Genomic DNA, 12,729 nt, shown 5'->3' with positions numbered 1-12,729 from the left:
ATGAGCTTTCTTGGGCCAGACCCACTTCCTCAGATCAAATAGTGGAAGAAAATTGTCACAACCATATATACCAAAGGATACAATTAAAAAAATGAACACATCTGAACAGATTTCCTTTTCATATGTGTTCATTTTTTAATTGTATCCTTTGGTATATATGGTTGTGACAATTTTCTTCCACTATTTGATCTGAGGAAGTGGGTCTGGCCCACGAAAGCTCATCACCTAATAAACCATCTTGTTAGTCTTTAAAGTGCTACATAGTCCTGTTTTTTGTTTGAGTGGAAATAGCTAAATTAGTCCCCATCATTTTGTATGTATAGTTGGGATTATTTTTTTCCAATGTGCATTACTTTGCATTTAACAACATTAAAATTCATTTGCCATTTTTTCCCCCTAGGGACTGTTTTATTTGAAAATGCATTTCTCAAGCTTTTCCCTTTCTATACAACATTACCCATCTTCACCCAGCCCCGTTTGCTTCCTTCCACAGCTTCAGAAGCTTTATTTGAGTTTCCCCTGAGATTTGTTTCGATTTACCTCTGCCCCACATAGGCTGGGTGTCCTCTCACAATAAATAACCAGCCTGAAAATTGCTGAGTCATGGAGCAGAGGTTCTAGGAAACTCTCTGTAATGTTAAAAAACGAAACTAATATCACTTCTGCTTTTTTTAAAAAAAATCTTCATTATAGTTAGGTTGTGTTTGTGCAGTTTGTGTCTTGATCATGCATTTTAAAGGAAGGGGTCACTTGTTAGGCTTTTAGTAAGTTGAATGCTATACAGTAGTTACTGTGTTATGTGTGAATAAGTGGTAAACAATGCCTGCTATTCTCGGGACTTTTCTGAGTTAACTAGCTTATTCTGGCACATGAAACACAATTTAGAATGGGGTTTAATCATATTTGAAACCAGATCTGAGCTTTTCCAGAGTAAAGAGGGTTTGGATAGGATGTTGATACACATGCATTTTACAAAGATAGGTCAGTCTCTCCTGCATTGTGGTCCAAATTTCTCCAAAATACAAGAAGCGTATGCATCACTACATACATATTATAAATAATTATATTGGATTATTATTATTTGGACCAGTGGATTTAATTTTTTTGGCTCTAAGATGTACTTACTGCTTTAGAAACATCTTGCTAATATTTTGGTAATTACAATAACACATTTGTTTTGGCACCTTGTGGAAACATTAGGCATTATGTGAGGCTGCACTGGCCCATAGGGGCACAGAGTAATCTCCTGTGTGGTTCTTGGCCCAAGCCAGCCAGATCTTTATATATATATAAAAAAAGGTTTAGGAGGAGATCCTGGTTGTGTTTAATAATAAGAGACTTCTCTCTTTAAATCTTGCATAAAGAGCAGCCTCTCATCCTTCTGCCCAGGTGAACCCCTTTAACTATTAACAAATATAGTATCATAAGCTTTTGTGGGCAAAATCCACTTCCTCAGATGAGATGAGAGGAAATCTCTAAGGTGCCTTAGGACTACTCATTGTTTTTAAAGTTACAGACTAACACAGCTACCTGTCTGAGCTCTTTGCCTACATGTGCCTCATTAAAGTGCTCTAGAATGCAGTGTACATAGTTTCAGGATAGGGAGGCAATTGTCTTCATGCATTTATGCAGAAAGAATAAATCTTCCCCACTCTGTTGCTGTCCAAGTACTTCTGAGCCTTGTGAAGAATGATCTACCTGCTATAGGTGAGTCATGGTAGCACTCAGAAGATGCACTGCCCTCCTATGCTGACATTTTAATTGCTAAATGGGATGCACCTCTGCCCAGCCCTTCCTGTACCCCTTCCTGTTGCAGGCACCAGTCACCCCTGCCATTAGCCCTTCTCTTGCTCAAGATTTGGGGGAAGAGAGTTGGTTAAAACTTGGAGTTCAACCAGTGTGAAACCTGAGGTGAAAATGTTCCCACTGATACTGCCTGTATTGCCTGGAAAGATCACACAGTGACAGATACTTGAAAGTGAGGCTGATGGTAGCTTTGGTGAGGGGGACAAAAAGTAAAGAGAGGCCTGTTAATGCACATTTGAAAGAGACATGCTTCTGCCTAAAGGTATTTCCCTTCTCCACCTGTATGTCAGCCCACCATTTTGCAGACTATGCATTTTCTTTCCTGAGAGGCCCTTGTTGCCTCAATCCAGTGCTGCATTATGCTATGAATAACCAAAAATGTTAAACTACCACATAACCCACCAGAAAATACATAAAGTAAGAAAATAATGTTGAAAGATGAAAGTGTTCTGAGCCTGCTTTGAAATAGAGTAAAGAATCAACAGCCAGGATGAGTTAGGTTTTACCAAACTGATATAATATAAGCAAAGGTCAAATACTGAGAAATAGAAAAGAAGGATTTCCTTCTCTGGCATTATTGCCAGCATCTATCCATCCAGTATCTAGGTAAAATATAAGCCATGAAAATATACCCCTTATATTTACCCCTTTTTTTGGTTCTGTTTCTATCCATCCCTTCTGTCATCATGTTCCTTCCATCTTCTCCTTCTCAACCACCCCGACAAATTGATAGTAAACAAAAGTAATAATGTACTGGAAGGGAATTGCATTTAAAACTTCAGCAGCTGCTACATCAAGTAGCTGAGGAATTATGTTGTTTTCTCTAGGTTGTTTATTACTACCAATTTTTTAAGTTTTTCCAGTTACAGACTAATTCAGCTACCCCTCTGAAGCTTTCAAATATATTGTGTATAGCAAGTTTTAGTTAAAGTGAATGATACAATTCAAATCTCTTTCAGCTGTTATTTTGGGCTGCCTGCAGACTATAGGTAGATGCACTTTTTTAAATTAAAGATGAGATTCCCATTTCATCATGTGACTCCAGAAGCTACTTATGCCTTAATCTGACCTTGGTTAGTACCCAGATGATCTTGCCTGGATTTCTGTCTGAGCCCATTGACTGGGAAGAACTTTGTGAATGTAGAGTGTATGATGTGAAGGCTCAAGTGCTATGAACACGATCTATAAGAATCACTTTTGCAATTATATATTGCACTGTTGAGTGTCACTGATGTGGATTAAGAAGCTCTCTGAAGTGAGGGTTCACAACACATAGCACTTTGCAGGATGCATCCATCATCTTGGAGGATCCCTAAGTGGTGGCATGATAAGGGCCTAATGAATAAAGGACTGTTTTCACGAGATAAATTATTTGCAATGAATGTTTCAACTAGCCTTGTTGGATGTCTGGATGGTCGGATCCCCATAGCGCTTTAAACCCTGTATCAAGTTCATTTGCATTTTCCTTCGCACGGTTTACATTACCAATGTGGATTATACTTATCAAAAAGTCTTAAATAAGGTTATGGTGGGAACTAAATAACATTTTAGTTTATTAAGACTTACAGTATGAAACAACTGAAAACACTAGTAATAGATCTAACAAGACTCAAAATTATCCATGCAAAATTTTTGTATTTTTTTAAGTTATCACATCGAGCAGTTTTAAATGGGATTTTCTCTTAATCAGTTTTCTGTATAAACTCTGTTCTTTTATCTTTTCAGAGTTTGCAACAACAACCTTTTCCTTTTGTTAAGGAAATCCACTAGCATTCCCACACTATATAAACATTTGAATGGTAAGTACCCAATCTTTTAATGTTTTCAAAAGGTTGTGATTACACTTGTCTGCAGCTTTGGACCACTGTATTTTAACCTAATGTCCTGTAGGTCCAATTGCAACTTTTTCCTTTTAATTTTAAGTAGGGGTATGTGATGTGGCATCTGCCCTGCACTGGCCCAGCAAGGGTAAAACTCAGCCCTGGGAGAGGGCTGCAGATTGTGGAGCTGAGGCACTTATCAGCCAATTAGGGCCCATCCGAGGGATGTATAAATGAGGGCTCCCGGAAGGGAGGAAAGAGACACTCCTGTTCCAGATGTGGAGCAGGAGGGACCTGGCTGCCAGGGAAGCTAGAGAGCAGGGCATGTGGCCTGTGGGCCAGATCCGGCCTTCCTAACATTTAGATCCGGCTCTTGGACTACATCTGGCCACTTTGTATTTATATATTTCCTGCTGCCCATGTCACTGAATTTCCAGGCAGTGTCTCGGGCAGCAGGATCCTATTTAAATGGCTCAAGGCTGCTGAACACAGCACTACCCTGGCAGGGTAGTACAACCCCAGGCAGCTGCTTGGCAATGCGGTAGTGGCAGGGCTGGAAGCCGTTAGCTGTGTTTTTAATTCAAAATCTCCAGCCCCAGACAACTCTATGGGAAGGCTAGTCCCCAGGCCTGCCACTTTTGTCCCAGGCCCCACCCCTTCTGGGGTGGAGCCAGTCCGCAACACGTACCAAAATTCATTAAGTGGCCTCCTTGTGAAAACTATTGCTCACATCTGCTGTAGAGGCTTCCTGACACAGAGTAGGGCTGGGGAAAGGCAGGCATGCAGCACTGGAGAGCGTTGGCCAGGCAAATTCCCAGACTAAGGTCTTGCTCTCAAGGCCTGAGCATACTAGGGCTCCAGGGAGGCAGCAGGTCCAACCCCTTGCCAATGATGCGTGGCCATTTCAGACTGCAGTTTGCCTCTGAGGCAGGAGCCAGATGATGACTGGCAGCAGGGTCACTGAGGCAAGGTGAATACAGGGGATTTGGGGTTCTTTGAGGAGGACCCAAAAGTGTGGGGGCACTGTGGGAGGGCAGTACCCTGAAGGAGGGGGTCCACAGTCCGGGAGGGACACAAGTCCTGATACGAGGTAGAGAATAGACAAACAGGTAAAGCAGGTGAGACTCTGGTCCAGAAGGGGGTGCGGAGTTGAGCTAATTCCCATGTGACAAGCAGGCGGCACGATGGTAGTGAGTCACACTGTGTTACAGGGTATCACTGTTTCCATCCCTAAAAGAAGAATTTTAGATTGTCATCAGATGCTCAGTTTTGAAGTATATAGAAACTCAGTGCAAATACATGGCCCCTGATTTGCATGTGGACAAATACCAGAGTTACATAAATATTAGAGTTTGCAGACGTGGACTCCTGTATCAGCAGAACACAATAATGCTTGCCTTTTTTTTAATGTACACTTTTGAAAATCTATGCTATTCGATACTGTATTTTGTAGACCATAAACTAGTTAAACTATGAAAGGAGATATTCTCATTGTTTACTACTCCTGAGGTTTATTTTGTTTATTGTTTAAAATCTAGCTGAAAGCATATTCTGAACAAATAATTTTCTGTGTTCCAGAGAAGCAAATCAAGGATATTTTCCAATGATAAAAGGGAGTGTCAGCAATAATGACATTTCACATGTATCTAGCTTCATGTCACAGCTATATAATACTGTATCAACTGTAGCTACATTGATGTTTGCAGTGTTGTAACTGTTGATCCCAGTATATTAGAGAAACGTTGATCCCAGTATATTAGAGACGCCGCTTTGCTCAGCGTCTCCCTGGTCTGCTGGGGGGGGGGACGCAGCTAGTGCCCCCCCCCTCAGCAGACCAGGGAGACGTGGAGCAAAGCCCGGGGCCTAGGGTAGAGCAGGTGGGGTGCTGCCGGTTGGTCCCGCAGCACCGCTCCTTGGCGCTACTGGACCAACCCGGCAGCACCCCAGCTGCTCTGCCCCAGGCGTCCTGATTCAGCCACTGCTGATCAGTTTCTGCAGCGGCTGAATCAGGACGCCTGGGGCAGAGCAGCTGGGGTGCTGCTGGGTTGGTCCAGTAGCTCCGAGGAGCGGCCGCGCTACTGGACCAGCCCAGCAGCACCCGAGCTGCTCTGCCCCAGGCGTCCCCAAGTCAGCCGCTGCTGAAACTGACCAGCGGCTGACTACAGGAAGCCCGAGGCAGAGTTGCTCTGCCCCGGGCTTCCTGGAATCAGCTGCTGATCAGTTTCAGCAGCAGCTGACTTGGGGACGCCTGGGGTTCTTAAGTTGAATCTGTATGTAAGTCAGAACTGGCGTCCAGATTCAGCCGCTGTTGAAACTGATCAGTTTCAGCAGCGGCTGAATCTGGATACCAGTTCCGACTTACATACAGATTCAACTTAAGAACAAACCTACAGTCCCTATCTTGTACTTAACCCGGGGACTGCCTGTAGTCTGGGCACAGCCCGTTTAATATTGGGGTATTTTTCCATTGGTACAGTTTTCCAGAACACAAGTGTGCTTTCCTTTAGAAAAGACTTCACTCTATTGTCCTCTGACAGCTCAGTCATCTCAGTCTGAGAAGCTGCTTTATCTGTGACTAATGGGGCTTTCAAACAGTCAGCCTCTGCAGTGAAAGGGTGGACCAAGAATCTTATCTGTGGCCTTTTCAATTGTAGATCATAGAATCTTTCCATGAAACTATCCTGAAGTTTTTCGTGTGGTGGTTTTTTTCAAGGCTTCAGCTGCTTGTTAACATTTCCCTGCATTTAACAATGAGGGAAAAAGCGTTAGTTCCTGCCTTTGAAGTTGTACTTTGAACAGCTTGAGTTTTTTGACAAATGCAAATACACTTTGCACCAGGTCAGGCAGCATCTTCAATTTTCCTTGTAGGTCTAAGTTGAGTCTGTCCAGATGATGCAGCATGTCCACCAGAAATGCCAAATCTAAAACCCAGTGTGGATCTGAGAACTCGGGATATTCTTTATGCTTCTCTTCCATGAACAGTTTCACAGCGTCCAAAAGTTCAAAAAAACGAAACAGCACTTGGCCCTTTGAAAGCCACCTTACAGTACAGTGCAGTGGCAGGTCTCCTGGAAGATCTTGGTCAAGCTCAGAAATTATATTCTTGAATTGTCTGTAGTTAAGAGCATCTGTGCGAATATACCTGACAATTTCTAGCACAGTTTCATTACATGGTCTAAATTCAGGTTTTTAGACACCAGTTGCTCCCAATGGATGTTGCAGTGAAACATCCAGAACTCAGGGAACCTGTCATCAGCTCTACATAGCCCCACAAGTCCATTCACAGATCCAATCATAGACAGCGCCCCATCCATTGCTATTGCTGCAAGTTTCGGTAAAGGCAGATTTGTTTTTGCAAACACTTCCATCAGTGTTTCTTTCACATCAGTGCCGCAGATTCTGTATTTTAATGGTACAGTATCTGGGAGTTCTTCGTTGATTACACAATCCTCTGTACAAATATTGCCAATTGAGGTTTGTCCTGTACATCATAAGACTCATCCAGTGCAATACTGAGGTACTCACATTTCTGAAGATCTGAATACAAATGTGATTTAAGTGCATCATTTATGTCAGATATTCTGTGTTTGATTGTGTGGCGTAAGAGTTGAAGGCCTGAAACCATTCTTTTTAGATTGTCATTTTCTGGAGACAAGATGGAAACAACATCTACAAGGCATTTTTTTAACAAACTCGCCTTCGTTGTAAGATTTTTTAGTGCGGGCAATGAGTCAAGTGTAACTTTCTGAGAATGCTTGGAAAATTTACGGAACCCTCCAGTCTGTTTTTCTATTTGACTTTTCCAAGTTTTAGTTTGTGATTGCGAAGTTCAGTACCTTTTGGAAATTCCCAATCGATGTTAGCATAGTGTGTTATGAAATGGCGCTGGAGATTTGGACACTTGAAATGTGCTAACAAAGTCTGGCATATCAGACAGAGTGGTTTGCCATTGCATTCAATGAAAAAATATGAATTTTCCCACTCTGTTAAGAATGTTCTATGTTCTTTATATTTGTGCTTATTTTTACATTTTCCTTCCATATTGAAAGAGGATTACCACATGCTGCAAATTATAAAGAAAATATCAGACACTGCTAAACATCTCACCAACAAAATGTGTTCCCCTCTCTGTTCCCTTCCTCTCCATCATTAGCTGTCCCCAGCCCTTGCTCACTCTCACTGGGTTGAAACAGAAGGGCTACATCTAGACTGGCATGATTTTCTGCAAATGCTTTTAACGGAAAAGTTTTTCCGTTAAAAGCATTTGCAGAAAAGAGCATCTAGATTGGCACAGATGCTTTTGCGCAAAAGCACTTTTTGCGGAAAAGCATCCATGCCAATCTAGACGCGGTTTTGCACAAGAAAGCCCGATCGCCATTTTCGCCATTGAGGCTTTTTTGCGCAAAACAATTTTTAGCTGTCTACACTGGCCCTCTTGCGCAAAAGCATTTGCGCAAAAACACTGACAATCTTACATTAGATCGTCAGTGTTCTTGCGCAAATTCAAGAGGCCAATGTAGACAGCTGGCAAGTTTAGCCGCTTTTGCGGAAAAACTTGCCAGTCTAGACGCAGCGAAGGTGTGGGCTCTCGGGTGGGAATGAAGGATTTGAATGTGGGAAGGGGTGAGAGGTGCAAGCTCTGGGAGGGAATTTGGGTGCAGGAGGAAGTAGAGAAGGGGATGCTGGCTCAGGGAGGGCGCTCCAGGCTGGAGGGTATTGGGGTCAGGTGGAGAGTTGTGGATGTGAGGGTGCAGGAGTTTGGGTTGGGGTGTACAAGTGGCTCAGGGCAGAGAGGCTTGGTGTATGCTGGGCTCAGGACACAGATTTATGGTGTGTGGATGGTGCAAGAGTCTTGTGGCAGAAGACTGAGGATGTGAGAAGCTCAGGACAAGTGGTTCCAATGTATGATAGGCTCAGTTTTGGGGTCTCTGTGTGTGGTGTGTATGTGTTTGTGTGTGCGCGCGCAGGAGTGTTATGATGCTGCGGCCAGATGAGGGCTTGGCCCAAATTGGGAGCTTTTTGGCCAGGCTTCATTTTTAAATAAAATATGTACAACACAAAATGTTTCAGTGTTGTCTTTATTTATGAGAAGGGCAGGGAACCTGTTTTGAGTCAGGGGTCACTGACCCACAGAAAAATTAGTTGAGGCCACACAAGTGAGATGCAAAAAAACCCAAACAAAACAAAAAACAAAAAAAATCTCCACCCCCCCCTAAGCCTCTCTAATATGGCCCCAGCTGAAACACCTCACTCCCCTGGCACTCCAGCCCCAGGCCAGATGAACTCTTCTGGGATTCCAGGGTTAGTGGAATTTGTGGGCCCCTTTACAATCTGAGGCGGGGCAAATGAGGGATCTAGTGTGTGGGACAAGGCTTCCAGTGAGTGGGATAGGGATGGGGGTGCAGAATCTGGGTGGAAAAAAGGGTACAGGAGCAAGCTGGGGATAGATGTCTGGCCAGGAGGGAGGGGGCAGGAGCAGGGTGCTGGTGGGAGTCTGGCCAGGGGGCAGAAGCAGGGTGCTATTAGGGCTTTGGCCAGGGGGCAGGGTACTCGTGGGGATCTCGCAAGGGGGAGGGGACAGGGACAGCTCGGTACCTGGGGATCCCAGGTCTCAGGAAGCGTGTGGGCTGATCTTCCACTCCACTCCCCTAAACAGTGAGGCCGTGTCTAGACTGCATCCCTTTTCCGTAAAAGGGATGCAAATTAGACACATCGCAATTGCAAATGAAGCGTGGATTTAAATCCCCCCCGCTTCATTTGCATAAAAATGGCTGCCACTTTTTTCCGGCTCGGAGCTTTGCCAGAAAAAAGCGCCAGTCTAGATGCAGATCTTTCAGAAAATAAAGCCTTTTCCGAAAGATCCCTTATTCCTCTTAAAATAAGGAATAAGGGATCTTTCGGAAAAGGCTTTATTTTCCAAAAGATCCGCGTCTAGACTGGCGCTTTTTTCTGGCAAAGCTCCGAGCCGGGAAAAAGCGGCAGCCATTTTTATGCAAATGAAGCGGGGGGCGGGGATTTAAATCCCCGCTTCATTTGCAATTGCGATGTGTCTAATTTGCATCCCTTTTACGGAAAAGGGATGCAGTCTAGACACAGCCTGAGTGTGCTTCCTGAAATGCTGGGTCTGTTGCTCTGCCAGGGACTTCCTTCCCTCTGGTGTGTGTGTGTGAGAGTGTGTGTGTGTGTGTGTGTGTGTTTGTGTCCCAGGACTGTGCACCAGGTCCAACTTCTCAGGAAGTGTGCACTCTTCCTCTGCTCCCCATGACAGCTGCGTGCTTCCTGAGAAGTTGAGGCTGGCATGCAGTCCTGGGCCTCCTACTCCCCTCCCACCCCTGTGCAGGCAAGCAACAGGGGGAAAAGTCCCCGGTGTCGTGACAGACTCGGCATTTTGGAAGCGCATCAGCTAATTAGAGGAGGGGAAAAGCAGCCCGCACACTTCCTGAGACACAGGCCCTATCTTGTAGCTGCGGGAATTCTTCCTCCCCCACCCCCTGCTGGAAGCCGGCATGCTACCTCCATTTTCGCTGGAGGTAGCATCAACGTAGGCTTCTTCTTGGAGGTGGGAGGGAATGAGGGGGGGCTGGAACGCCTCGTGATCAACTGGTCATGCCCCTGCAATTGACCAGTTGATCACGATAAACAAGTTGGTGACCACAGCTCTAACCCAATCTCCCTCCTTTCCCCCAGAGCCAGGCACCCCCGTCCCTGTTCTAGCACAATCCCCATCCCCTTCCCCAGAGCCGGGCACCCCCCAATCTCCCTCCCCTCCCCTAGAGCCAGGCACCTGCCCCCTCCCCCCAACCTAATGCCTGGGTCCCAGAGCTGCTACCACCACGTCTTCCTCCAAGTGCTGGGGTATGTGCGCTGAGCAGCCAACCTTGAACATGTGCTGGCTGGGACACCGTGTGCAGAGTGGCAGGCCCTAAGCATGCGCTGTAACGCGGTGCAGAGCGGCCTGGCCGTGAGCAGGCATTGTGGTGCCTTGTGCAGAGCGGCCTGCCCATGAGCAGGCTCTCAGGTGCGTGCACAGAGAGGCCTGGCTGTGAGCAGGTGCTGGGGCATCTTGTGCAAAGCGGCTGGCCTGAGCGGTACCAGCAAGAGCTGCATTTTTTTAATCAAAGAGCTGCATGCATCTTGTGAGCTGCGGGTTGGCCACCCCGATAAATTTGATAAAGCATACTTGGTTGCTAGGCGTTATAGAGCAACTGAGAAAAGAGCAGATTAAAACACAGAAAAATGGTCTCTCTGGCACATCTTAGGTATAGTGAATGGGGGAGAGGGAGGCACATAGATTTCACACACAGATATTTAATCAAACAGCAAAATTAAGAAAAATACCCTGATCACGACTAAACATACATTTCTCAGTCTACTCACAATCTGTACTGATCCATACTTTAAAGCCCAATCCATTCCCATGCCCAATATTTTTTGTAATTCCGTTTGATTACTTTATCTTGCTTCCTCCAGATCCTAACTTAAAACTCACATGAAGAGAGCAGGCAGCAGGTAAATATATTTACAATTTACATTTTGGCACTGTATCCCATTGAGTCTTCTGGCTCCCTGCCAACACCCTTAGTTTAACTCTTTAGTCACAGAGTGCTTGGCAGCACTCCTCCTATCCATCACAATGGGTTATGTCAGGGTACATGGTTATACGTTAGTCCTACACAATATGGTTCTACAAGACATTCTGCAGCCCTTAAGAATCGGTATTGTTATACAAGTAGTTTGCATGTATTGTCATATTCAGTGATAGTAAGATAATAGCAATGTATGCTTTAGATAACATCAAAATATATTTTTTTACAATTAAGGGTAGGTCCTTATCTACATAACTTTATAAAAATAGCAGACAGACTCTTCTTAAATCAGTACAGCCTGCAAATTCCAAATATTTTTATGTATTATATGGTACAAAAACTACAAATATGCGCAGAGTGTCTTTTGACTACAGACTTTTGCTTTAATTTCAGACATAGAAGTATGGGAAAATGCAGAAAGTATGTCAGCTGAGGCTAAATATTTCCCAAACAGTACCATTTTGAGATGATAGCTGCATTATCAATAGCAGACACTTTCTGCTAATTTTGGTCAAAATTAAACTTTCTGTGAAATATAACCCTTTTTGTAATTTTTTAACAGATTGGATGTCTGATGTTTAAACATTATGTGATATCGGAAAATTCAGCTAGAGATGTAAGGCTATGTCTATGTACATGCGCTGGCGTCCAGGGAATGCGTCTGCTCTTCTGACATTTTTTGCAGAAGAACAGATGCAATCTTTCAGAAGCCCTGTTTTCCTCGTACCACGAGGAAGAAGGGCTCTTCTGAAAGAGGAAGTTTTTCAGAAATTTGGCCCAGTATATACGGGCCAAAATTCAGAAAAGCCTCTTACGACAAAACTGAGCACAATTTGCGTACCTTTTGCCGAAAAAAGCGGCAGTCTAGACATAGCCTTAATGTGCACAGTTACACGCAATGCTCCCCCTCCCGCTGCTTGCACCAGCTCCCAGGGAACCAACTGACCCCTCATGTTGCTGCCTCTGATACCGAGGCAGCAGTGTGGTGGGGGGAGCAGGTGGGAGCCAGTGCACATGGGGAGCCAGCTTAAAAGCTGTTTCCTTGTGCGTGCCAGCTCCTGGGGAGTTGCTTCCCCCCACCATGTAAACGTACAATTGCTGAAATTTTCTGTATAAATGCATTTTAACATCCCTACTTTCAGCATCTCCAGTCACTCTGGTGCTGACCATCAGATATGTGCCTCATGAAGTAACAATCACATTTTCTAGCTGATGGCACCGCTTAGTGCCCAAAATGGATTCAGGCTGGTGGACTAAAATAATATGCAGAAAAGTGGATAGATGCTCCTTGGTGGTAATGGGGTCCTGTGACTATACACATTAGAGATGCCTTTTACAATATTTTTTGTACCAGTCTACAGGACTTCCCAGGCTCAGTTTACAGAGCGTTTTTCTAACCAAAAAGGAATTTCTTACTGCTGGGGGATGGGAGTGGAGGGGAAAATTCAAGGCAAACACAAAATATTTCATGATTTTGAAAGATCCCAATTTATTGCTGCTTTCACGTGCATGGTTGT

At 44.5% G+C, this 12,729-nt stretch overlaps 1 protein-coding gene across 2 annotated transcripts in view; it reads left to right on the top strand.

Moving 5' to 3' along the window:
* The window catches only part of LOC102449365 (borealin-2-like), a 79,293-nt gene that overhangs the window by 53,726 nt on the left and 12,838 nt on the right, over positions 1–12,729 (top strand). The window contains exons 10-11 of one of the 2 annotated variants that reach the window (XM_075940200.2): positions 3,532–3,605; positions 6,495–9,066. In XM_075940200.2, coding sequence (XP_075796315.1) covers positions 3,532–3,576 — 45 coding nt within the window. In that variant the 3' untranslated portion in view covers positions 3,577–3,605; positions 6,495–9,066. Of the gene's footprint in view, positions 1–3,531; positions 3,606–6,494; positions 9,067–12,729 lie in introns of those variants that run through there. The other variant, XM_075940201.2, reaches the window with a different exon arrangement.

Source organism: Pelodiscus sinensis, chromosome 12 (assembly GCF_052426305.1).
Source record: "Pelodiscus sinensis isolate ZL-2025 chromosome 12, ASM5242630v1, whole genome shotgun sequence".
Taxonomy (NCBI): Eukaryota; Metazoa; Chordata; order Testudines; family Trionychidae; genus Pelodiscus; species Pelodiscus sinensis.
The sequence above is the reverse complement of the archived record's forward strand: the minus strand, read 5'-3'. Positions and strand labels throughout refer to the sequence as shown.